Genomic DNA, 25,942 nt, shown 5'->3' with positions numbered 1-25,942 from the left:
GCCGGAACGTGTCACACTGAAGTTGTAATGTGTGTGCCAGGCGTCGTCTGGCTATCTGGCTCTAGGCTGTGTCCCTGGAGCCTACCAAGTGCTGGCAAAGAGAAGGCTCTTACCGGATGTTGAAACAATATGTGAAAGGTCTTCCCGGCTAAGTGGGAAGAACCGAAGACTCCCTTAAGCCAGTAGACCACTCATTCCCGGGACTTGACCCGAGACTGCACAGGACCCGCGGGCGGCCCAGCGGCGCACGCGCACTGGGGGCCGGCGGTCGGCGGGGGCGCGCACGCCCGCGGTCGCGTGCGTCACAACCCGGGCTCCCGCCCCGCCCGTCCCGCCTGCCCGCTCGTCGGTCCCCGCGGCGGCGGCGGCGGCGGCGGCTGCCCAGTGACAGCGGCGGCGGCACCAGGTCGGCCGTAGTAGCTTAGGGTCGTGCGGCCCGGAGACACACACGGGCCGAAGGGCGGCGCGGCGCGAGGAGGGCCAGAGCCGGGTCGCGCGGGAGGAGACCTCGCGGGCGCCGGGCGAAAAGGCCGGCGTGAGGGAGCGCGGAGGCAGTGGCCGCCGGCGGCCCGGACCCGCCTGTCCTCGCGGCCGCCGCCGGCATGAGCCACATCCAGATCCCGCCGGGGCTCACGGAGCTGCTGCAGGGCTACACCGTGGAGGTGCTGCGGCAGCAGCCGCCCGACCTAGTCGACTTCGCGGTGGACTACTTCACCCGCCTGCGCGAGGCCCGCTCGCAGCCCGCCAGCCCGCCCGCCGCCCCTCCTTCCGGCTCCCAGGGTCTGGAGCCCGGCGCTGGCCTGGTCGCCGACGCGAAGGCGGACACCGAGTCGGAGGACGACGAGGACCTGGATGGTAGGCGGTGGGTTGGGCCGACGTTCGTGGTGGGGGGACGGAGGGGGCGGTGCGGGGGTCTCCAGCGGCGGTCTCGAGGGGCTGCGGGGGCCGACCACACTGGGCCGGGACCTTGGAGCGCGCGAGCGGAGTTTGTCGGGCTTCCCCGAGCCGCGGGCGTGAGTCCCGCGTGCGCCACTTCCCAGCGGAGCTGGGCGGTCCTCCGAGCTCGGGAGCGCACCGAGGGAGTTGTCAGATTCAGCCTGGGAGAAAACGTGCGCCTTCGGCCCGCGTGGTGGCGCGGAGCCCACGGCGGCCTCGCCTCTGCGGGGGGGACCCTTCGCCGGGATGGTTCCGAAGAACTAGGACGTTCGTATCCGCCCACTTGTCTTCGATAACCAGGACAGTAACTTCTTTTGGAAATCACTCAGTTTGTGAAAAGTTATGGTGAAAACTTTAAGGATAGCCAAAAGTAGAGAAAAGGTGAAAAGAACTGTATGTCACCATCCACATTCAACAGTTTAAATAGGTCACAAATGTTTCATCTCTACTTTTTTTCCTTTGCTTTGCTTAAGGTGGTGTTTTTTTTTTTTTTTAATTCACATACAATGTATTATTTGTTTCAAGGTCCGTGATTCATCAGTCTTACACAATTCCCAGCACTTACCATAGCACATACCCTCTCTAATGTCCCATCACCCAGCTACCCTATCCCTCCTCCCCGTCCCCCCCAGCGCCCCTCAGTTTGTTTCCTGAGATTAAGAGTCTCTTACGGTTCAGTTCGTCTCCCTCCTCGGTCCCATCTTGTTTCATGCTGAAGTATTTTAAAGCAAATCCCAGTCAGGTCATTTCACCTCTGCATAACTGGGCATGGATTTCTTAAAATGTTCTTAGTATTTCTTGAAATTTAAAATATTTCTTAAAATATACGTAATATATATTTCAATTTCGCTAAAACGATTGGATCAAATTCGGTGAGGGTAAACAGTAACTATCTTGTTTAGCATGTAGGGTGCAGGAAAAAAAGACAAGTAACACTTTCTATATCTGATTTAGGCAAGGTTGTCAAAGAACAATTTCATTTTCTTTGTTTGCTTCATCATAGGCTTTGTCAGTTTAACAATAGAATTATCCTACGTTTGAACCGCCAAAATTTAACAAAACAATGAAAACAGAGACAGAGTTAGAGACTCAGTGTTCTTAGAGCATGGTGGGGGCGGGGCGGGAAATGTAGTTTTGAGCAGAATCCACATTCAGGTCCGTTAGCTGGAAGTTTCTTATCTGTCATTGCTGTTGGAGGTTGTAAGCTTCAGTGTTGTGGACAACTTCCCATAGTTTATTTACCGTCAAGAGTTGAAATGGTTCTCAGTTTTTCTTTGATATTTTGCACATTAAATTATGAGATTTTTGCCTTAAGCCTAGAAGTCAAATTGTTACTTTCCAGATCTCTTCCAAAGATTTGCTTTGTGGTCTAAGACAAGTGGTTAAACTTATGTGATTCCAGATTCACTTATCTTTAAAATGCGGTCAGTGACAATGATCTGTCAGGGATAAATGTGTCTCTAAAAGTTTTACTTCAGGAGTGACTCCTCATTTGTTTCACTGTCATATCTATAAATCACAAAACTGTAACTTGCTTTGTGAAATTTTTATGTGCCCATATTAGTCTTTTAGACATTAGTCCCAGATGAGTAAAATGGCATATATAGGTTTTGTGTTATATCTATATTCATTGTCATCTTTGATATCTTTTTCAAAATTCAGTTGATTTAAATCTTTGTAATTCTGTGCTTTATTTTATTGGCATGTAAATATTTGTTGTTTGTATCTCTAACGTGGCTGTGTTACATATAATTATAGAAATCAACACTAGGTGAACTTCTGTTTACAGATAATAGACTAAAAATACATTGCACACAATGAGATACCACTTCACACCCATGAGGATGGCTGTTATGAAAAAAAAATTGCAATTGTTGGTGAGAAGGTAGAGAATTGGGAGCCCCTGTTCACTGCTGTTGGGAGTGTAAAATGGTCTATATGCAGTGGAAAAATGGTTTGGCAGGTCCTCAAAAAAATCAAAGAATTACCATATGATTGAGCAATTTCACTGCTATGTATATATGCCAAAGAATTGAAACTGGGGAGCCAAACGTAGAGTTACATGCCAGTGTTCGTTGCGGCATTATTCACAGTAGCCAAAAGGTAGAAACAACCCATGTCCCATCAGCAGATGAATGCATAAATAAATTGTCATATGTATATATACTATGAAATACTATTCATCCTTTAAAAGGAATGAAATTCTAATACATGCTGCAACTTGGGTGAACCATGAACATATTATGCTAATCCAGTAAGCCGGACACCAAAAGACAAATATTATATGATTCTGCTTATATGAGGTGCCTAGAATGGGTAAATTTCATAGAGACCGAAAGTAGGATAAAGGTTAGCTGGAGCTGGTAATAGGGTGTTATTGTTTAATGGGTATAGAGTTTCTCTTTGGGATGATAAAGTTCTGAAATTGGATAAGGGTGATGGTTGCATAACACTGTGGATGTACTTAATTCCATGAGTAGTACACTTAAATGGTTAAAATGGTAAGTTTTGGGGCGCCTGGGTGACTCAGTTGGTTAAGCAAATACATTCAACTCTGGTCATGATCCCAGAGTCCTGGGATCGAGTCCTACATTGGGTTCCCTGTTCAGTGGGGAGTCTGCTTCTCCCTCTGACCCTCGCCCTTCTCATTCCCTCTCTCACTCCCTCTCTCAAATAAATAAATAAAATCTTAAAAAATGGTAAGTTTTATGTATATTTTATCACAATTTTTAAAAATATAAGAAATACATTACATATCCAGTGATTAGGAACATTAGGGTAATAAGCCCACAATACCAAAAATAAGAACTAGGATATATAGAGTTGGATCTGTATGTAGCAAGAGAGATTTTGTTTAGTATGGCTAACCACCAATTCAGTTTATTATTTTTATTTTTTATTTTATTTTTTTTACCAATTCAGTTTATAAAACTGCTGTTTGAAACACTCAAAGAAGTTATTACCTGTTATTGGTTTGTTTTAATAACAGTGTTTGATGTCAAACAGCACACCAAGTATGAAGTATTATAATGAGTATTTAACTTTTGGGAAAGCCTGAAAACTTCAGACGTATTAATAAGTTACTGTTAACTATCCTCATGAGAACAATAAATTGGCATCCAGACTTGATTTACTTCTGTACTTACCATAAAACATTTCTTTCTGTGGGTCTTCTAGCGTATATATATATATATATATATATAGTAATTCACGTACTATATAACTCACCCTTTTAAAGTATATAATTCAGTGGTTCCCCCGCAGTGGTTTTAGTATATTCACAGATATGAGCAACCATCATCCCAATCAGTTTTAGAACAATCAATTTTCATCACCCGCAAAACAACCTAATACCCTAGCCATGAATGCCAATATCTGCATTGCCCTCTAATGTGCTTTATAGATTTGCCTGTTGTGGACATTTCATATAAATGGAGTCATACAGTATATGGTCTTTGGCTCTTGGCTTTTGTTTAGCATCGTATTTTCAAAGTTCATCAGTATTATAGCACATATTAATCTGTTACTCCTTTTTGTTGCTGAATACTATTCCATTGTATGGATATACCACCTTTATTTAGTCATCAGTTAATAGACATTTAAGTTCTTTTCACTTTTTAGCTATTATGAATAATGTTGCTGTGAATATTCATGTGTACAAGTTTTCATGTGGATATATGTTTTCATTTCTCTCTGGAGTATATATGTAGGAGTAGAATTGTTTGACCATGTGGTAACTCCATGTTTAACTTTTTGAGGAACTGCCAGAATGTTTTCCAAAAGTGGCTGCACCATTTTACATTCTAACTTTTTACATTAAGGATTCTAGGGGCACCTGGGTGGCTCAGTTGCTTAAGCCCCTGACTCTTGATTTCAGCTCAGGTCTTGATCTCGGGGTTGTGAGTTCATGCTTTGTGTTGGGCTTCATGCTGGGTATGGAGCCTACTTAAAAACAAAACAAAACACAAAACAAAAAGAGCCCTCTCAGTCTACTTATCTGTCTGCGTGCCACTACTACTGTCTTGATTACTATAGGTTTGTAGTAATTTTGGAATCAGTAAGTGTGAGTTCTTCAACATTGTTCTTATTCAAAATTGTTTTGGCTTTTGGGGTTCTTTGAATTTCCATGTGAATTTTAGGATTAGTTTGTCAACATCTACAAGGAGGGCAACTGGGATTTTGATAGAGATTGCCTTAAATTTGTAGATTAATTTGGAGAATAACCATTTTAACATTAAGTCATCTGAGCTATGCATATGGGATGTTTTTCCATTTGTTTAGATCTTCTAAAGAAGATCTTATGAATTAAAGAATAATAATGTTTTGTAGTTTTCAGATATAGGTTTTATACATCTTTTCTTAAATTAATTCCTAAGTAATTAATTTCTTTTGGTGTTATTGTAAATGGAATTGTTTTCTAACTTTCATTTTCAGATGGCTCATTGCAAGTATATAGAAATAGTTAATTTTTAAAGAATATTGATCTTGTATCTTACAGTCTTGCTGAACTTACTAGTTCTAGTAGTTTTTTTAGTGAATTCCTTAGGAATTTTCCCCAGCATTTTGTACTACACAGTGTATACCACATAACATAGGAGTTGGTCCAAACAGCATTAGCAGAACTTTTTTAAATTGCTTAATAATAATGGTTCTGCAGTTTCCCTAGTGGCTCTCTCAGCAGAATTTTGACACTGTTGAACCACCCTCCCTCTTGACATCTGTGTCTTCATTCCCCTGGCTTTCCATCCACCACTTGGCCTCGTCTCTGCCTTTTAAATGATAGTTCACGATGTCCAGAATTTAGTTTGTTACCTTTTCTTCAGTGAGCAGCTCTCTTCCTGAGCTTTTTTACTGCCTTGAACCTGGACCTTCAAAATCAAAACTATAGCTTCACAACTTTCTCTGCTGATACAGATATGTGTTTATGCTCATTTTGCCAGCTGGTCATCTCTCATTCATCTCTCAAACTCATATGCCAAAAATTGATGATGTTAGCATACTTGTCACACTGTGTTTCCTCTAAGTTTTAAAGCAATAAACCTAGGAATTAGTCTTTCTCTGTGTCTCTCACTCACTCATAGTATTCTCTGGGCTCTCTCATCTTGTCCCTCCTCCCTGTTCCTGTCTTAGGATTGGCTTTTATGGTAAGCATCTGTAGGCCTCCCACTCATATCTCCTCCACACCATCACTAAAATCACCCTTCTTCCACACCTCCTTTTTAAATTGTAGTAAAATGTACATAATGTAAAATTAACCGTTTTAACTTTTTAAAAAATTTTATTTATTTGGCAGAGATTACAAGTAGGCAGAGAGGCAGGCAGAGAGAAAGGGGGAAGCAGGCTCCCTGCTGAGCAGAGAGCCTGACTCGGGGCTTGATCCCAGGACCCTGAGATCACAACTTGAGCCGAAGGCAGAGGATTTAATCCACTGAGCCACCCAGGTGCCCCATTTTAAGTTTTTGTTTTTTTTTTTAAAGATTTTATTTTTAAGTAATCCCTATACCCAGTGAGGGCTCGAACTTTACAACCTTGAGATCAAGAGTTGTGTGCTCCACAAATGATGTCCCCCATTTTAACTATTTTAAGTATACCATTCGGTGGCATTAAATACATTCACAATACAACCACTTTGCTTTCTTTCTTTTTCTTTTTTCTTAAATAAGCTCTATGCCCAGCATGGGACTTGAACTCACGACCCAAAGATCAAGAATCAATATGAATTTCGTGATCAGTTTTTCCATTTCTGTAAGAAAACCTGTTTTCTTAAATTTTATCATCAGAGTGTTGATTGTGAATGTATACAACTACAACTGACTTTTGTGTGTTGATCTTATACCCTGCAACCTGTGGATTCTTTAGGGTTTTCTGTATATAAGGTCATGTAATAATCTGTGAATAGTTTTATTTGTTCCTTTTCAATCTGATTGCCTTTTTATTTCTTTTTCTTGCCTGATTGCGGCGGCTAGGACTTCCAGTACTATCCTGAATAGAGTTGACTAAAGTGGGCATCCTTGTGGCACCTGGGTGGCTCAGTTGGTTAAGCGTCTGCCTTTGGCTCCTGGAGTCTTGGCATCCAGCCACCCGTCAGGCTCCCTGCTCAGCTGGGAGTCTTCTTCTTCCTCTCCCTCTGCTTCTCCCCACCCTGCTCATGGGCATGCTCTCTCTCTCTATATATATCTGTCTCAAATAAATAAGATATTGATCTCATGACCCAAGCCAAAGGCAGAAGCTTAACCAACTGAACCACCAACCACCCAGGTGCCCTGAGGAAATTCCCATTAATTCCTAGTTGTTGAGTGATTTTATCATGATAGGTTGTTGAGTTTTGTCAGATGCTTTTTTGTACATCAATTGAAATGATCATGTGGCTTTTCCCCTTCATTTATTTTTAATTTTTTAAAAAAATATTATTTTTATTTATTTGACAGAGAGAGAGATCACAAGTAGGCAGAGAGAGGAGGAAGCAGGCTCCCCGCTGAGCAGAGAGCCCCATGTGGGGCTTGATCCCAGGACCCTGAGATCATGATCTGAGCCGAAGGCAGAGGCTTAACCCACTGAGCTACCTAGGCGCCCCTCCCCTTCATTTTTTAAATGTGATGTATTACACTGATTGATTTTGTGTGTTGAGTTACCCTTGCATTCTTGGGATAAATCCCATTCGGTCATGGTGTAAGGTATAATCCTTTTGATATGCTGCTGGATGTATTTTGCTGGTATTTTGTTGTCATAATGATTTTTTGCTGCAGTTTGTAAATCAAGTGAATATATTATACTCTACTTAATTATTCTCCTTTCAGGTTGCCTGCAGTTGTTTGCTTGTATGAACTTATTTTATGTATAGGGTTTTGTTTTTTTTAAAACAATTGATAATTTATTTTTTCTTAAGATTTTATTTATTTGAGAGGGAAAAAAAGGGAGAGAGTGAGTGAGAGAGCACAAGCACGGGGAGCTGCAGAGGGAAAGGGAAAAGCAGGCTCCCCACTGAGCAGGGAGCCTGACCCAGGACCCTGGCATCATGACCTGAACTGAAGGCATACATTTAGCCAACTGAGCCACCCAGGCACCCCAGCAATTGATAATTTATGAAGGTAGTTAATTTAAGTATCTGCAGTGGTGACTTCAACCTTGATTCCTGCTCTGCTGACGGAAGGAATCTGTTTAACAATCTCAGGACTGTGTGAGCCAGTGAGTTGCATACAGGTCCTCATCTGAGAAAGATCCCAAGTCTTATTACCTTCACCACAAGAAGTTTGTTTGTTTTGATGTTTTTAGAGGGAGGTAGGGGCAGACAGAATCTTAAGTAGACTTTATGCCCCATGTGGAGCCCAACATGGGGTTTGATCTCACAACCCTGAGATCATGACCTGAGCCTAGACCAAGACCTGGATGCTTAACTAGCTGAGCCACCCAGGTGCCCCAAGGAGTTTTCTAAGTAGTGATTCTCAAGTCTTGTTAGGCACCTGAACTGGTCCTTTCATTTTGAGATTCTTTTCCTTTGTTCTTCTCATTGGATCAGCATACACCTTCTTCACGGATTTTATGTTGCGGCTGGTTACAGTAATTGTAGTTTGGTGAATCGCCACCTCTGGTTCAGGGGTGACATTCTGTTATATTTAAGAGCCATGGATGCAGTTCAGCTTCCTGACGGAATTGTTCCTCAGGGAGAGCCAGTACTGGGAGTCAGGAGTAGGAGCCGGCACCCCAGGCTCCACTGCTACTGTGACCGTGTCTTCCTCAAAGAGTACACAAGCCTTTTTAACATTTTTGGCTTGATCTCCTAGAATATATTGCTAGAAATAGAACTATTAGGTGAAAATGTACTTTTGATTGTTATTTATTAAGTACTGTATGGTCATATGCTTTTTATTTTTATTTCTTAATTTTTTTTAAAAGCTTTTATTTATTTATTCATGAGAGAATGAGTGAGAGAGAGCATGAGAGAGGAGAAGGTCAGAGGGAGAAGCAGACTGCCCAAAGAGCTGGGAGCCCAAAGCGGGACTTGATCCTGGAAGTCCGGGATCATGATCTGAGCCGAAGGCTGTCGCTCAACCAACTGAGCCACCCAGGCGCCCTAGTCATATGCTTTTTAGAAGGATTGTGCTGATCACCACATGCAGTCACCAGCAACATGTGTGAATATAAAGTTTGCAGTACATTTGGTAACACAGGTATTAAAATTCTTCTAAAAGTACTAATTTTTGGAATTTTTTTCTCAATGTTTTAATTTCAATTTTATTCATTTTAGGAAGGTTGAACCTTTATCTTATCTCTGGTCACATTCAAGGTCGGGTTGTATACTTGAGATATGTATTTTGATTTAGTTGATAAGGATTATTGACTTCTTGCTTTTGGAAAGAGAGGGAGAGAGGAAAGTCAGGGTTTACTCCTTACACTCCATCTGGGTTGAACCTAGTATTATTCTTGGCATACTACAGGGATGATGCTGTTACTAAAGATACTAGGTAGAGGAATGCTGTTGTTTCTCTGTTCACAACACTCTAACACGACCTGGAGTTAATGCAGATTGCACAGGTTAAGGGCTCAGTCCTGCAAGATGGGACCCTACTTCAGAGGCTAATCACAAGTCCCAGAGTCCTGTACTTCTAGCTGAGCATCTGTAAATTGGGGGCTTCCACAACCCCCTCCTGGACTTCGATAATTTGCTAGAAGGGCTCACACAACTTAGGAAAGTACTTCACTTACTGTTAAACCATTTTTACCATAAAGGATACAAGTCAGGAACAACCAAATGGAAGAGATGCCTAGGGTAGGGTATATGGGAAGGGGCCTGTGCCCCTCCGAGCATCTCAGTGTGTTCAGCTTGGAAGCTCTGAACCCATTTATTTTAGAGTTTTTCTGGAAGTTCTATTATGTAGGCACAATTGATTAAATCATTGGTTATTGGTGATGAGTCAATTCCCAGCTCTTCTCCCCTCCCTGGAGGTCAAGGGGCTGAAAGTTCCAGTCACCTGGTTGGTTCCTCTGGTAACCAGCCCCCATCCTCCTTATTAGCTTCAACTTTGGTTATGGTTGATAGGGGCTTATTAGGAATAACAAGACACTCCTCTCGGCCACTCAGGAAATTCCGAGGGTTTTAGGAGCTCTGTGCCAGGAACCAGGGCCCGAGACCAAACATATATTTCTTATTATATCACAATATCCCACTCAGAAATGTTAAGATTAATCTTTCTCCCTCCCCTCCCTCTCTTCCTTCCCCTCCTCTTCCGCCCCTTCCCCCCACTTTTTTTTTTTTTTTTTTTTTAAGATTTTATTTATTTTCAGAGGAAGAGCTCAAGCAGGGGAAGTGGCAAAGGCAGAGAAGCAGGCTCCCCGCTGAGCAAGGATTTTTTCCCCCCCTCCCACAAATGCAGGATTGGATCCCAGGACCCTGGGATCATGACCTGAGCTGAAGGCAGACTCTTAACTGACTGAGCCACCCAGGTGTTTACCCCTCCACACACTTTTTTTCTTAATTAAGGGGAAGACAGAGTTGGATCGGTTGCATGAATTTGATAGGTTTGCAGGGTGGCCAGGTGGAAATAGCCATAGTAACAACAGGCCTGGAACCAGGAAGCATGTCAAGACTGGAAGAGAGGTGTGGGAAGCTATCAGTGTGGTCTGGAAGTGGATGAGGCTATCCAGGTCGAAGAGAATAGGGCTGTGACATGATCCTGGGGACCTCTGACATTCTGGTTTTTAAAAGTGTGGGTAAATGCCAAGATTGAAGACTTAAGTTAGGATGGGGATGAGAGTAGTCTCTGACTTTTTTTTTCCTCCCCTCACTCCTTACATTCATCTTTTTGCAAACTCTATGAAATACTGCAGTTATTACCTTCAATTATTTACCTCCGCTGTACTAGCTTTGATTCCATATGTTTGATGATTCTGTTTTGCTTTCTCTTTCTTTTTTTATAATTGAGATATGATACCTAAAATTCACCTTTTTAAAGAATACAATTCAGTGGGTTTTAGTACATTCACAAAGTTGTGCAACCATCACTGCTGTATAATTCCAGACCATTTTCGATACCCCAAAAGAACCCCTATACCCATTATGGTCACTGCTCATCTCTCCCTCTCCCCCTGGCAACCAGCAATCTATCTTCTGTCTGTATGGATTTTTATTCTGCACACTTCATGTATGTGGAATTAAATGTGTTCTTCTGCTCCTGGCTTCTTTTACTTAACGTGATGTTTTCAAGGTTTATCAATATTACAGCATTTCTCAGTACTTCATTCCCTTTTATGGCCAAATGCTATTCGATTATATGAATAATTTGCATTCTGTTTATCCATTCATCAAATTATTATTTTAAAGATTTTATTTATTTATTTGACAGAGAGAGATTACAAGTAGGCAGAGAGGCAGACAGAGAGAGAAGGGGAAGCTGACTCCCTGCCGAGCAGAGAGCCTGATGCGGGGCTCGATCCCAGGACCCTGAGATATACTGTGATTTGTTTATCCATTAATCAGTTGATAGGCATTGGGCATTTTCTACCTTTTGGCTGTTATGAAGAGTGCTGGTCTTGTATACCTGTGTATTTACTTGTGTGAGTACCTGTTTTCAGTTCTTTGAGTAGCATTGTGAGGTCATATGGCAGTTCTTAGCTTAGCTTTTTGAGGAGGTGCCAAACTGTTTTCCATGGTGGCTGAACCATTTTACCTTCTTGCCAGTGTACTTGGATTTCATTTTCTCCATGTCATTGCCCACCTTTGTCTTTTTGATTATTGCCATTCTGGTGGGTGTCAACTGTATCTTACTATGGTTTTCATTTGCATTTCCCTAATGAGAAATAATGTTTCATGTGCTTGTCCATTTGTATATCTTATTTGGAGAAATGTCTATTCAGGTCCTTTGTCCATTTTTTAAAAAAGATTTTATTTATTTATTTGACGGACAGAAATCACAAGTAGGCAGAGAGGCAGGCAGAGAGAGAGAGAGAGGAGGAAGCAGGCTCCCTGCTGAGCAGAGAGCCTTGTGCTGTGGGGCTCCTTCCCTTGACCCTGAGATCATGACCTGAGCCAAATGCAGAGGTCCAACCCACTGAGCCACCCAGGCGCCCCCCTTTGTCCGTTTTTAAATTGGGGTGTTTTTGTTGTTGAGATGTAAGAGATTTTTACATATTTCAGATACTGGTTCCTAACCCAGTATGTGATTTGCAAATGTTTTTTCCTATTTTGTGAGTTGTCCTTTTACAATCTTGACGGACACATGTTAAATTCTGATAAAGTTTAGTTTGTGTGTTTTTTTCTTTTCTTGCTGTGCTTTGAGTGTCATACCCAGTCTAGACCCTGGCTCTCCTTTTGTGCTTGGATAACCACAGTAGTTCCTTCTCTCAGACACCTTGCTTGCCTCTCCAGTCCATTTTCCACCTACTAGCCAGAGATATTTTTTTGTTTTTATTTTTTAAAGATTTTATTTATTTCTTAGAGAGCCAGCATATGCAGGGGGTAGTGGCAGACAGAGGCAGTGGGAGAAGCAGACTCCCTGCTGAGCAGGGACCATGATGCGGGGCTTCATTCCAGGACCCTGGGATCAAGACCTGAGCCAAAGGCAGATGCTTAACTGACTAAGCCACCTAGGCACCCCGAGAGAGATTTTTTAAAATGGTGATCAGATCTCGTCATTTTTCAGTTTAAATCCCCTCACTGAAAGTGGAATGAAATCCACATATCTTCTGTGGTCTGTACAATCCTGCAGGGTTTGGTCCCTGTCTTTCTCTTTACCTTCTCTCTCTAGCCCTACCCCTCCTTGCTTGTTAAGCTTATTCTTTCTTACACTAGCCTCTCTCTCCCCCAGTACTTTTTTTTTTTTTTTAAAGATTTTTTTATTTATTTGACAGAGAGAGAGGGAGTGGTCACAAGTAGGCAGAGAGAGGGGGGGAAGCAGGCTCCCCGCTGAGCGGAGATCCTGATGCGGGGCTCGATCCCAGGACCCTGGGATCATGACCTGAGCCGAAGGCAGAGGCTTTAACCCACTGAGCCACCTAGGCGCCCCTCCCCCAGTACTTTTTGATTGTGCCTGGCCCTTCCTCACTCTTTCTCCCCTGGCTTTGACTAGGTGGCACTCTTTTAGGACTTAGCTTCAGAAGACTTTTTCGGATTGCCCTGCTTAGAGTGGATCTCTCTGTTGAGGTTTAATGGCACCCCACGTGGTTATGTCAGAGCTCTGTAATGATCTGGAATTCTTATTTGCTTTTTGTTATTTCTCTGTCAGTAGGATGGAAGTTCTTTGGGAATGGGAAGATTTCTGTCTTATACTTTGTCTCCAGCGCTTAGCTTATACCTGGCCCATAGTGGATATCTAAAAAGCTCTTGTTGAGTAAATGAGTGAGTGTATAATGGGGGGCTGATTTTGGAGACTGATAACATGGCGTACACTGTGAGAGCACAGAGATGAGAGCTACAGAATTCATTGGTCAGCCAGTGGTGTTGGAAGCAACGGGAGAGGTCAGCGGTGGTGAAGGCTGGTGTTCACGTGGTTGTAGTCAGCTGTGAGTCTTGGGATGTTTTGTGTTGGTCGCAGCCTGGCGTTAAGCATTGTTGTGGGTAGATGGGCCCTTGCACTTTTTATTGTGATTGCAGTCTTCAGCAATTGCCATTAGGAAACTTTGAAAGAAAGGTTTAAGGAAGAAAAAAAAATAAAAGTTTAGTATTTACAGGACCTGGAAATTACACAGCACACATGGAACCACGCGGCGAGAATGTTGTGTGGGATGGGAGGAGAGTGCGTGAACGCAGGCCTGGGAATGAGAGAGCATGAGCAGGCACAGGCCTGGGGTTCTACTTTTATTAGAGTTGAAGGTCGGGGCCTAGAGTTTGGGGGCTCACTCTTTATTGGTGAATTTAAAACATAAGAGGGGGGAATTTAAAGCCTAGGAACAGAAAAAAACAAGTGGCCCAAAGGACCATCTAGCAAAATCAACCAGATCTCCAAAACAAAGGAGCCTCAGTGAGGGGAGGCAGCTTAGGCTCTTCATCTAATCAAGTGGCTAGCAATGTGTTTTTTGTTTGTTTGTCTGTTTTTTAAAAGATTATTTTTTTATTTGACAGAGATAGAGATCACAAGCAGGCTGAGAGGCAGGCAGAGAGAGAGGGGAAGCAGGCTTGATCCCAGCACCCTGAGATCATCACCTGAGCTGAAGGCAGAGGCTTAAACCACTGAGCCACCCAGGCACCCCTCCCAATGTGTTTATTCAAGATTAGCCCTCTTGAAATAGATGCCTCTTTGAAGTGAATGCCGCCTTAATCAATGTTTAAGTCAATCCCTTGCATTACAAGAAGGAAAAAAAAAACCCTGCTTTCTCTGTACTTAAACTGGATAGAGGCTCAGGCGTCATCAGGGCTGGGAGTGTGTTTGTGGCTGCCGGTGATGCAGGTGAGGCATGGGGACTACATTTTAAAGAAGAAAAGACCCAGTGCTTGAAGGAGAGGTGGGCGTGAGGGGAGGTTTTTGTTTTTACTTTTGTTAAGATATAGTCACCCCAAACGTGATCCTATGTGAAGGAAGAGGAGCCAGAGGAGAGGTAGCTGCTAGTGCAGCAAGGCCCAAAGACTGGATGGGTTAGAACGGGGAGGAAGTAGGGACATCTCATATTCAGAGAGGGGAAAGGAGTGTTATTTGCCTTCCCTGTTATTTAATTTAAAGGGTAATTTAAGGTTTTACTTCAAGGCCTTCTCTTTTATGAGTTGAGTCTCAGAGGTGAATGTTTAAGCTAAGGGAAAATTATCTCTTTGAAACAGGTTATTGATTTTTCTAGCTTATCTGTCTGTTGGCTATTTTCAATGCCATGGATCCATGAGAAAGAAACAAATGCATTAAAAAAAAGAGAGAGAAACAAATGCACTTTTATTTTATTTTTTAAAAGATTTTATTTATTTGTCTGACACAGAGAGAGAGAGATCACAAGTAGGCAGAGAGGCAGGCAGGCAGAGAGAGAGGGGGAAACAGACTCCCCACCGAGCAAAGAACCCACGGGGCTCAACCCCAGGATCCTGAGACCATGACCAGAGCCAAAGGCAGAGGCCCAACCCACTGAGCCACCCAGGTGCCCCAACAAATGCATTTTTAAAAAGGTTTTTTATAATGCAGACCTTCTTTGGGCAAGTGTTCTTGTTCTAAAAAATTCCAACTTTTTGGGATGCCTGGGTGGTTCAGTTGGTTGTGTGTCCGCCTTCAGTTCGGGTCATGATCTCGGGATCCTGGGATCAAGTCCCACATTGGGCTTCCTGCTTAGTGGAGAGTCTGCATCTCCCTTGCCTTCTCCCTCTCCCTCTTTCCCCCACTTGTGTGTGTGCTCTCTCAAATAAAAAAATAAAATCTTTAAAAAATATTATCAAGTTCGGGTACCTGGGTGGCTCAGTCAGTTAAGCATCTGCGTTTGGCTCAGGTCATGATCCCATGGTCCTGGGATTGAGCTCCCCATCCGGGTTCCTTGCTCAGTGGGGAGCCTGCTTTTCCCTCTCCTCCCCGCTTGTGTTCTCTCTCACTATCTCTGTCTCTCTCTGTCAAATAGATAAAGATGTTAAAATAAGTATCAACTTCTTCGTACAAAATCTGTTGTTATCTAGAAATGAATGAGAAGGTAGCTTATTGGAACCTCTTTCAAGTCTCAAAACTTCTTTATCTGATGAGAGATGATGAGCTATTTCTGGATTACTTTATTTGTTGGAATTTTCCATTTGTTGCTTTTACAAACTTCTTAATCTGTTGGGAAAAATGAAAGAAAATAAAAGGTCACTATTATGATGAAAATATTTAGGAAGTAATTATGGTAACAAGGGAATCACTAACTTTTACATTTCTAGAAATAGCCAGCGGGCTCCTCCGTGGTGTAGTGGGTTAAGCATCCAACTCTTGGTTTTGGCTTGGGTCATGATCTTGGGGTCTCAGGATCATGAGATTGAGCTGGTGTTAGCTCCATGCTTAGTAAGAGTCTGCTTGAGAGATTCTCTCTGCCTTTCCCTCTCTCCCACCCACTTGTGCTCTCTCTCTCTCTCTCTCTCAAATTTAAAAAAAAGGAAAGAAAAAGAAATAGCCAGATACTCAAAATCAATAATTAAGTGATTGAATTATCCTTGGATTAGTTTTTTTTAATTTTTAAATTTTATTTATTTTTAAAAGATTTTATTTATTTGGTTATTTGTCAGAGAGAGAGAGAGTGAGTGGGCACAAGCAGGAGAGCAGCAGACAGAGGGAGAAGCAGGCTCCCCACTGAGCAGGGAACCTGATGTGGGACTCAGTCCCAGGACCCTGAGATCATGACCTGAGACGAAAGCAGCCATTTAACTAACTGGGCCACCCAGACATCCTGGATTAGTTTTTTGTTTTAGTGGAGATAGTTAATTGAGAGTGCTGAAGATTGCCTACATTTTTTTCCCCAGCCTTCTGATTCTTATTATTAAAGTATTTTCAATTTTAGAAAAAGAATGATGTCCCTCAGTGATCTGCTTACACACTGTTTTTAAAATAGAAGAGAGCAAGACAATCTCCAATTAGAAAAGTGAGTTACACACTACTATGACTCACACACTGGTCCTCTTCTGCCTAGTTCTCCTCTTTGAGACTGACTGCATTTAAGTCCTGTCTTTATCACATCGTGACGGACACGTCTGTTCCCCTGGTGGGAATGGACACTCATCAGCTTCCTCGGTGTGAGAATGTGAGGTTACTGCTCCTCAGGGACCCAGCTCTTCACCTGTGCAACTGAAAGATATGCGGCCTTCTTCCTTCTTCCAAGCTTTCACAGTAACACTGAGAACCCTTTTGCCCTTTTCGAAAATGGCTCTGAGAATGAGTTTTGTGGAAGAAACAATTTTCCAAATACAAGAGAAAAGGTGGGCTTTCTTTTAGAGGCCCTTTCTAAGAAAATATGATTGATTAATTTATTATTATTATTATTTTTTAAAGATTTTGTTTATTTATTGGAAAGAGAGAGCAATCACAAGTAGGCAGAGCAGCTGGTAGAGGGGGAGGGAAGCAGGCTCCCCACCGAGCAGAGAGCCCAGGACCCTGGGATCATGACCTGAGCTGAAGGCAGAGGCTCAACCCACTGAGTCACCCAGGTGCCCCGAAAATACGATTATTTAAAAAAATTTAGGGGTCCCTGGGTGGCTCAGTTTGTTAAGCATCTGACTCTTCATTGTAGCTGGAGTCGTGATCTCAGGGTCTTGGGATCCAGCCCCACATCAGGCTCCCTGCCCAGTGGGGAGTCTGCTTCTCCCTCTGCCCCTCCCACTACTTGTGCTTGCTCTTTCTCTCTCTCTCACTCTCTCAAGTAAGTAAAATCTTTAAAAAAAAAAAAAAAAGTAGAATTAGTGGATGCTTATTCACAGAACACAAGATCTACTGTTCTAACACAAAAAACTGAGATTTGCTACTGCATGTTTAGTAATTTGTGGGCAGCTTTTGAAATGTCCTCATCTGAAGGACCACATACATTGGAGAACACCAGTGCATGATATGTAGGCAAGGACAGGCTGGGCATACTTGCCCATTCCGGAGACTGAGGAGCTTGTTTTCATCGTCTTTGGCACAGAATAGCCTTAGTTTACAGTTCTGTTGAACGATGAGATATTATTTCAGGATTAAATACTTCCTTAGTAAAAAGGGGATCGAGGCTTTCTCTTCAAATAAAAAGCAGCTTGAAGGAAAATAATAGAGGAAACATTTTGCTCATTAAGTCTTTTTGTAAGAATTTTAGATGATGTGGCTCCAGACTGAGACAGGTGTTGGCACAGGTTTTTTCATCTCTAGAAACAGGTGGTCTGCTAGGACTGTTCTTGTATATTATATCTTCACCATAAGTTTTTCTCATGTCATTTTTCCTGCTAAGTGTAAGATTTAATTTGTGATTCTTCGGCATTAAAAAAGGTAGGAGTGTTCAGAGCCTGGAAATGAAAACTTTTAGCTTGTATTATTTTTTATGCATTTGAGTTTCCACTTAAATGAATTTAAGATCTAAAAATAGATGGCTTGAGTTTTTCTCAGTCCATGTCCTGATACCTGTCTGGGAATTTGTCAACAATAGTTTTAAGATGTGATACCCCACCAGATACTGTGTGTGAAGATAGTGACTAATGATGTTGAAGTTTGGATAAAGATTTTTTGGCTAAGCCAGTGGCTGGAGATTTATTGTTCAGTTTGCAGTGTTATAATTAAGCACTTTTTTTTTTTTTTGGAGACAGCCAGTATTTTTTTTTAAGATTTTATTTACTCATTTGACAGACATAAATCACAATTAGGCAGAGAGGCAGGCAGAGAGAGGAAGGGAAGGAGGCTCCCTGCTAAGCAGAGAGCCCAATGCAGGGCCAGGACCCTGGGATCATGACCTGAGCTGAAGGCAAGAGGCTTTAATCCACTGAGCCACCCAGGCACCCCCGCAGCCAATATTTTTAAAGAAAAGTAAAATTATGATTAGAGGAGGATTTGTTTCATACTGTGAATAAGACATACTTGTCACCTCTTGCCATGTTCTTAATGGCTCTTTTGGGAAAGATTATTGACTTTGTGTGTGCATGTGTGTGTGTGTGACTGTATTATTTTTAAAAAGGAGGTGATTTGTCTTGACATTACCAGGCTAGTGCTCAAGTAATGGATTTTTTTTTTAAAGATTTTATTTATTTATTTGACAGACAGAGATCACAAGTAGGCAGAGAGAGAGAGAGAGAGGAGGAAGCAGGCTCCCTGCAGAGCAGAGAGCCAAATGTGGGGCTTGATCCCAGGACCCTGGGATCATGGCCCGAGCCGAAGGCAGAGGCTTTTTTTTTTTTAAATTTATTTATTTGACAGAGAGACATCACAAGTAGGCAGAGAGGGAGGCAGAGAGAGAGAGAGGAGGAAGCAGGCTCCCTGCTGAGCAGAGAGCCCGATGCGGGACCCGATCCCAGGACCCTGAGATCATGACCTGAGCCGAAGGCAGCGGCTTAACCCACTGAGCCACCCAGGCACCCCCAAGTAATGGATTTTTCAGCTGGCAAAAGAGGAACCCCATCCAGCTGGTGTTGTTAAGGGTTTTTTTTCCCTAGCAATCACTAGATAACCCTTGGAACAGAGTTAAATTTAGTGCATTAAAAATCATTTTTTATTTTTTGTTTTTTTTATTTTAGAGAGAGCTCAAGAGTGAGGGAGGGACAGAGGGAGAGGCTGAAAGAGAGAATCTTAAACAGGCTCCATGCCAAGCGTGGAGCCCGACTAGGCACCTAATCTCACAACCCTAAGATCAGGACCTGAGCCAAAATCAAGAGGCTGACACTTAACCAACTGAGCCACCCAGGCTCCCCAATGCATAAAAAATTTAAAAAATGGTGGGTAGTCTAGTAGAGGAGTGGTCTGAAATCTAATAAGTGAGAATGGAAGTATTCTTAAAATGAGTGGTCTTAGATACCTTTTTTTGTCTTTATTTTTGTAAGTTGGCTAGGGAATTTTAACAGTTTGTTACTGTTGCATAATAAAGAATGTGTCTGCCTTTGTGCCTTCCAAAATTCTTAGAATTTCCGAAGTGATAGGGGTGTCTTTCTTATTCATGAGTCCCTTGGATTGCACCTGAGTTAATGTTAATGAGATAATTCAGAATGGGTCCTGGTCTCCAGAAGGACCAATCATATAATTAGAGGATTGGGACTTTGAGCCTGGCTGACATCTAGGGAAAAGTGGAGCTGAAGATTTGAGTTTAATCATGTGGCCCATGATTCAGTCATGCCTATGGAACGAAACCCTGAAAAAAATCTTCAAACATCAAAGCTTGGTGGAGCTTCCTTTTGATGAACACATTTCTGTTCTAAGAGAATGACATGCCCTGATTCCATGAGGAGAGGGGAATGGAAAACTCTGTGTTTAAGACCCTTCCAGATCATAGCCTTTGTGTTCTTCATTTGACTAATACTGGTTTGATCTTTTTTAATAAAATTGTAAGTATCATGTTTTCTGGGGTTCTGTGAGTTGTTCTAGGATTGTTCTAGCAGGTCAAAACTGAGGAATTGTGGGAACCTATGAGTTTGTAGTCAGTTGGTCAGAAATGTGGATGGTGTGGGGATTCCCAAAGTGCCGCTGGCATCTGAAGTAAAGGTAGTCTTGTTGGGGACCAGGTCCTTTAACTGTGGATTATGATGCTCCTTTGGGTGATTAGCATCATAAGTGTAGTGAATTATACCAATTGGTGTCAGAATAGTTTTATAGTCCTATTATAAATTCTACTTAAATTGGTGTCCAGATATGAGTTGGTAATCAGAAAGGGGACTTGGCTTTTAGTCCTTTCTAGCCTGGATAATAGGAAATAATTCATTCAGTCCATTTATATTTAGAGTCTATGTGTGCCAAGGTCTGTACTAGACAAGAGGTGGCAGGAAGGCCCCATCTCTACTCCTTAGGAGCTTTTAGTGTGATGTAGTAGACACATGGAGCTTGTGTGTGCTATCATAGAGAAGCAGTCCTCAGCCCCTGGAAGGGAGCTATCTTCTTTGAGTTTTGGATGATGGGACTATATTATAGATAGATGTTTTTTAGTCAGGAGGCACTTTAGGAGCAGAGAGATGTCACATCTACTAGTTAGTGTACATGGTAGCATGGGTTGTGGGTGGCATTGGTTATTTCAGAAAAAGTGACTGTGTTTAGTGGTGGGATGTATGTGTTAGGGCAGTGTTTTGTAAATAGTGTGTAAATGAACCATCTGTTATCAGAATCACCCTACCCACTAGTTACCCTCTCCCCACACAGAAATGCTGGTTTTCTTTTTTAGTTTTTTTTTTTTATGATGGAAAATGTTAATTATTGACAATAGTAAGAAGAATAGGGTAATAAACCCAACTTCATGGTAGTGATACCATGGCAACCACCTCTGATTTATATAGTGTTTGCCAGTTTCCCTTGGGAGTATTTGCCCATAAATTTACCTTGCTAATTTCGAGCTACCAGCACAGTTTTGTTGAACAAGGAGTTGGGGAAAGATTTTTAAAATCAGTTCTCCTGATCTGGTGCAGGAATGTGTCAGCTCATGAGTCATTTGCACTCAGACCACGTGCTCTCAAATTATTAAATAAAATTTGGGGCGCCTGAGTGGCTCAGTGGGTTAAGGCCTCTGCCTTCGGCTCAGGTCATGATCCCGGGGTCCTGGAATCGAGCCCCGCGTCGGGCTCTCTGCTGGGCGGGGAGCCTGCTTCCCCCTCTCTCTCTGCCTGTCTCTCTGCCTGCTTGCGATCTCTGTCTGTCCAATAAATAAATAAATCTTAAAAAAAATTATTAAATAAAATTCTAAAAATAAAATAAATAAAATTCTAGAAATAATTTTACCTATAAATATTTAAGCTTATATTTGTAAGGACTAGTTTTAAAAATATACCCACAAAACTTTTATTACATCTAAAATAATGAATAATAACTCTCTCTCTTTTTTAAAAGAGTTCATGTATTTGACAGAGAGCACAAGCAGGGGGAGTGGCAGGCAGAGGGAGAGGGAGAAGCAGGCTCCCACTGAGCAGGGAGCCCAATGTGGGGCTCAGGCTCAGGCTGGATCCCAGGACACTGGGATCACAACCCCAGCCAAAGGCAGACGCTTAACAACTGAGCCACCCAGGTGCCCCTGGCTGCTTTATTTATCTCTTAGGTCTATTTTATTTTATTTTTAAAGATTTTATTCTCTCTGTCAAGAGAGAGATCACAAGTAGGCAGAGGGGCAGGCAGAGAGAGGAAGGGAAGCAGGCTCCCTGCTGAGCAGAGAGCCGGACTCAGGGCTCGATCCTAGGACTCAGGGCTCGATCCTAGGACCCTGGGATCATGACCTGAGCCAAAGGCAGAGGCTTTAACCCTCTGAGCCACCCAGGCGCCCCTCTTAGGTTTATTTTAAACTATAGGATTTCTGTCTCTTTCTCTGCTCCGCCATGCTCTCTCTTTTTCTTTTGAAGCTTATTTGTACAAGAAAGTTTATTTTATAGATTTTTTTTTCACAGTCTGGAGTTTGCTGATTGCATACTCATGATGTTTGCATCGAAGTTTCTCTCTCTCATTTTCCCCCTAAATTCATAATTAGTGCTAGAGCAGTGGTTACCAAAGTTAAGTTCCAGGATCAGCAACATCAGCCTAGCTGGAAAAGTTGTTAGAAATAAAGTTTCTTGTTCTTACTCCAGGCCTACTAAATCAGAAACTCTGAGGCTGGGGCCCTACAATATAATTTTTTAAAAGATTTTTATTTATTTGACAGAGAGAAATATAGCAAGAGAGGGAGAAGCAGGCCTCCCATCAAGTAGGGAGCCCTCAGATCATGGCCTCAGTCGAAGGTAGACTCTTAACGACTGAGCCACCCAGGTGCCCCTACAATCTGTATTTTTAAGAAGATTTTATTTATTTGAGAGTGTGTGAGCGACAGCATGAGGAGGAGAGAGGCAGAGGGAGAAGCAGGCTCCCCACTGAGCAGGGAGCCCAACTAGGGGGCTCCATCCCAGGACCCTGGGATCCTGACCTAAGCGCAAGGGAGATACTTAACCGACTGAGTCACACAGGTACCCGTGCAATCTGTATTTTAACCAGTCCTCATGATGATTCTGATGAATCCTGAAGTTTGAGAACCATTGCTGTGTGGGCTTAATCAGATTCAGGTTTGTCCCTCACCTGTACCCCCCACCACCTCCACCAACTATTTCATAACTTTTGATGTGTCTTCTGTTAGAAGGCACCTAAAGCTAACTGGTCTTCTCATTTATGATGCCGATGATCATGTTGATTGTTGCTTAGATTTATGTTCATTAATTCACCAGGGTTTCAGAGGGCATTAATTCTTTCTTCATTGCATGCTGGAATGCTTCTGTAAAGAAAAACTTCCTCTAATTAACTCTTAGGTCACCCAGCAGAATAGTTTGTTCAGGAAAGACAGGATAAATGCTTGAGTCTTTCTTTTTATTTACTTGTTTTCAGAATAATCAGTTGGTTCTCTAGTATCCTCCAAAGATGACCAATGAAATCTTAAAAAAAAGTACCGTTATAAAGGATTTAATTGTATTTGGTGTTTTAGTCTCTTGCCATTTGTTCTTATTTGATGCTCATATGATCCCATCTTTGTGTAATGGGAATCTCTTTAAGTTTCTTCTGATTTCTTTTGACTTGATCCTAGTAGTTTAATCATCAGTGGTTTCTGGTAGATTTTTCAGTCTCATTACATGTTTAGCTCCAGACCAGGAATCAGCGATCTCTTCAAGGAGCCCTGTTTCCCTTTAGGCAAAAATGGTAAAGTCCATAGTCTGGATGGTAGGGGTGCTCACTGCAACTGGGGTAAGTCATATGTCCAGTTCAAATTCAGGATGTACTGGTTTTACTTAATCTAGTGCATATCCTTTCTCTAAGGCCAGAAAATTGCATTGTTCCATAATATAATTACTCATTTTCTTAATCCCATAATGTACATGTAACAGTCTCAGAATCATGAGACTAGAAGTACGATGTTTGAAAACTGTTTAAGATTTTCTTGAGTTCTTACTATCTTTAGGATAATACCCCACTAGGATATCAAGATCAGGTCTCTTGAAATTGTTATTTGTGTGGTTCTCCTCTCAATTCAGTATTATTTTTGTAATTGTATAAGATACACAATTCAAGGGACGCCTGGGTGGCTCAGTTGGTTGAGCGGCTGCCTTCGGCTCAGGTCATGATCCCAGCGTCCTGGGATCGAGTCCCACATCGGGCTCCTTGCTCCGCGGGGAGCCTGCTTCTCCCTCTGACTCTGCCTTCCACTCTGTCTGCCTGTGCTCGCTCTCACTCGCTCTCTCTCTGACAAATAAATAAATAAAATCTTTAAAAAAAAAAAAGATACACAATTCAAAATTAAATCTACAAAATAAGGTATATTCCTTGAAGTCTGGTTTCTACCCTTAAAGCCTCCACTTGATTCCCTCCCTCTCCTGTAACAATGGTTTTCAGCCTTGGAAGCTTTAAAAACAAAACAAAACAAAACAAAACAACAACTGATGCACAGACTCCATATCCAAGCAGTTAATTCATAGTTTGCGAGGCGAATTGAAGGAGAATGAGACCAAAGCATCAGTAATTTTTACAAGATTCCAGTTGATTCTCATGGATAGCTAAAGTTAAGGACAACTGATGTTTAATTTTTTTAATGATATATTGTTCCATTGAAATGTGTGTGTGCATGAGCATAGATAGAATACATCTATTTTGGTTCCTTGTTCCCTCTTCCCCTCCTTTTTCCTTCCTTTCCTCCTTCCTTCTTTTTGAGTATATTTGGCATACAATGTTACTAGTTTCAGGTGTACAACAATGTTTCCACAAGTTTATACATTATCCTGGGCTCACCACAAGTGTTATATACCATCTGTCACCATACAGTGCTGTTACAGTATCACTGACTGTATTCTCTAAGCTGTGTCTTTTATTCCCATGACTTATTCATTCCGTAACTGGAAGCCTCTACTCTGTCTCCCACTTCCCTTCATCCATTTTGTCCATCTCTTGGCTCCCCTCCTCTCTAGCATCCATCAGTTTGTTCTCTGTATTTACAGGTTTGGTTTTGCTTTTTTTTTTTAGACTTCACATATTAGTGAAATCCTATGGTATTTGTCTTTTTCAATCTGACTTATTTCACTTAGCATAGTATTGTCTAGGTCCATCCATATCAGAGGTAGCATAATCTCATCCTTTTTATGGCTGTATAATATTCCATTATAGATATCTCTACACATACACACACACACCCCTCCTCTTCCTTACCCATTCATCTGTTAATGGGCACTTAGGTTGCTCTTTTATCTTAGCTATTGTAAATGATGCTGCAGTAAATATAGCAGTGCATCTATCTTTTTGAATTAGAGTTTTCCTTCAGGTAAACACCCAGTAGTGGACTTATTGGACCATATGATATTTTTATTTTGAATTTTTTGAGGACATCCATATGGTTTTCCCTTCCTCTTTTTCTTTTTTTTAAAAAGATTTTATTTATTTATTTGACAGAGATCACAAGTAGACAGAGAGGCAGGCAGAGAGAGAGGAAGGGAAGCAGGCTCCCCACTGAGCAGAGAGCCCGATGCGGGGCTTGATCCCAGGACCCTGGGATCATGACCTGAGCCGAAGGCAGTAGCTTTAACCCACTGAGCCACCCAGGCGCCCCTCCTTCCTCTTTTTCTTAAACATGGAAATATACTGCTGCACTCTTCACTGAACATGACCCGGAGAGAAGCTGTGACACACTGTGCAGTGTCCGAAGCCCCTGGGTTATCTTGCCACCTGCTAAAGCTGGAGAATGCCAGTGTTACAGATGGTAGAGGACTTAAAAAAAAAGAAGAGTGACAATTGAGTAATTTTGCTTCTAAAATACATTTTTTTTAAAAGATTTTATTTATTTATTTGACAGAGAGAGATCACAAGTAGGCAGAGACACAGGCAGAGAGAGAGAGAGGAGGAAGCAGGCTCCCTGCTGAGCAGAGAGCCCGATGCGGGACCCGATCCCAGGATCCTGAGATCATGACCTGAGCCGAAGGCAGCGGCTTAACCCACTGAGCCACCCAGGCGCCCTAAAATACATTTTTAAAGTCTAAAATAAGGAATTCTAGACACTTTCACATAATTCTGAAAGTTAATGCTGGGACATTACGAACACGTGTGTGACGGGATCTGCATCTTACACTGTGTGACTCAGATTTACTAACTATTATGATGTATGGTTTCTACTTCATTATATCTGTGACATGTGTCTTGTGTTCTTATTATAACCTGTGAAATTTTATTTGTAAGAAAGTAAAAATGGCTTAATTTTTTAATCTGTTTATTTGACCATAAAGTTTATTTTATTTTTTGCATCATTTACTAAGTCCATTTTTTCCTCTCTGTTTAAGTCCAAGCACTCAGTAGATATTGTGAATGCCAGCTGATGTCCTGTCAGTTTAAAACTGTTCTGTGGCCACACAAGTTTGGGAAATGCTGCTGTGGGTTGGTGACCCCATTAATAAGCTTTGTTAAGGCAAGCAGTGTGAAGACCTGGTCTGAAGCAGGGCCAGAGTGAATACTGG

The 25,942-nt window shown here is 42.1% G+C and overlaps 1 protein-coding gene across 2 annotated transcripts in view; it reads left to right on the top strand.

The window, feature by feature from the left end:
• Positions 1-294: 294 nt before the first annotated feature.
• PRKAR2A (protein kinase cAMP-dependent type II regulatory subunit alpha) overlaps positions 295-25,942 on the top strand; it is a 150,989-nt gene continuing 125,341 nt past the window's right edge. For both annotated transcript variants that reach the window (XM_032319073.1, XM_032319063.1), the window contains exon 1: positions 295-855. In XM_032319073.1, the coding sequence (XP_032174964.1) occupies positions 603-855 (253 nt within the window). In that variant the 5' untranslated portion in view covers positions 295-602. The remainder of the gene's footprint in view (positions 856-25,942) is intronic.

The sequence above is a fragment of the Mustela erminea genome, chromosome 1 (assembly GCF_009829155.1).
Source record: "Mustela erminea isolate mMusErm1 chromosome 1, mMusErm1.Pri, whole genome shotgun sequence".
Classification (NCBI taxonomy): domain Eukaryota; kingdom Metazoa; phylum Chordata; class Mammalia; order Carnivora; family Mustelidae; genus Mustela; species Mustela erminea.
Note: the sequence above shows the minus strand (reverse complement) of the source record. Positions and strands in the feature narration are given on the sequence as shown.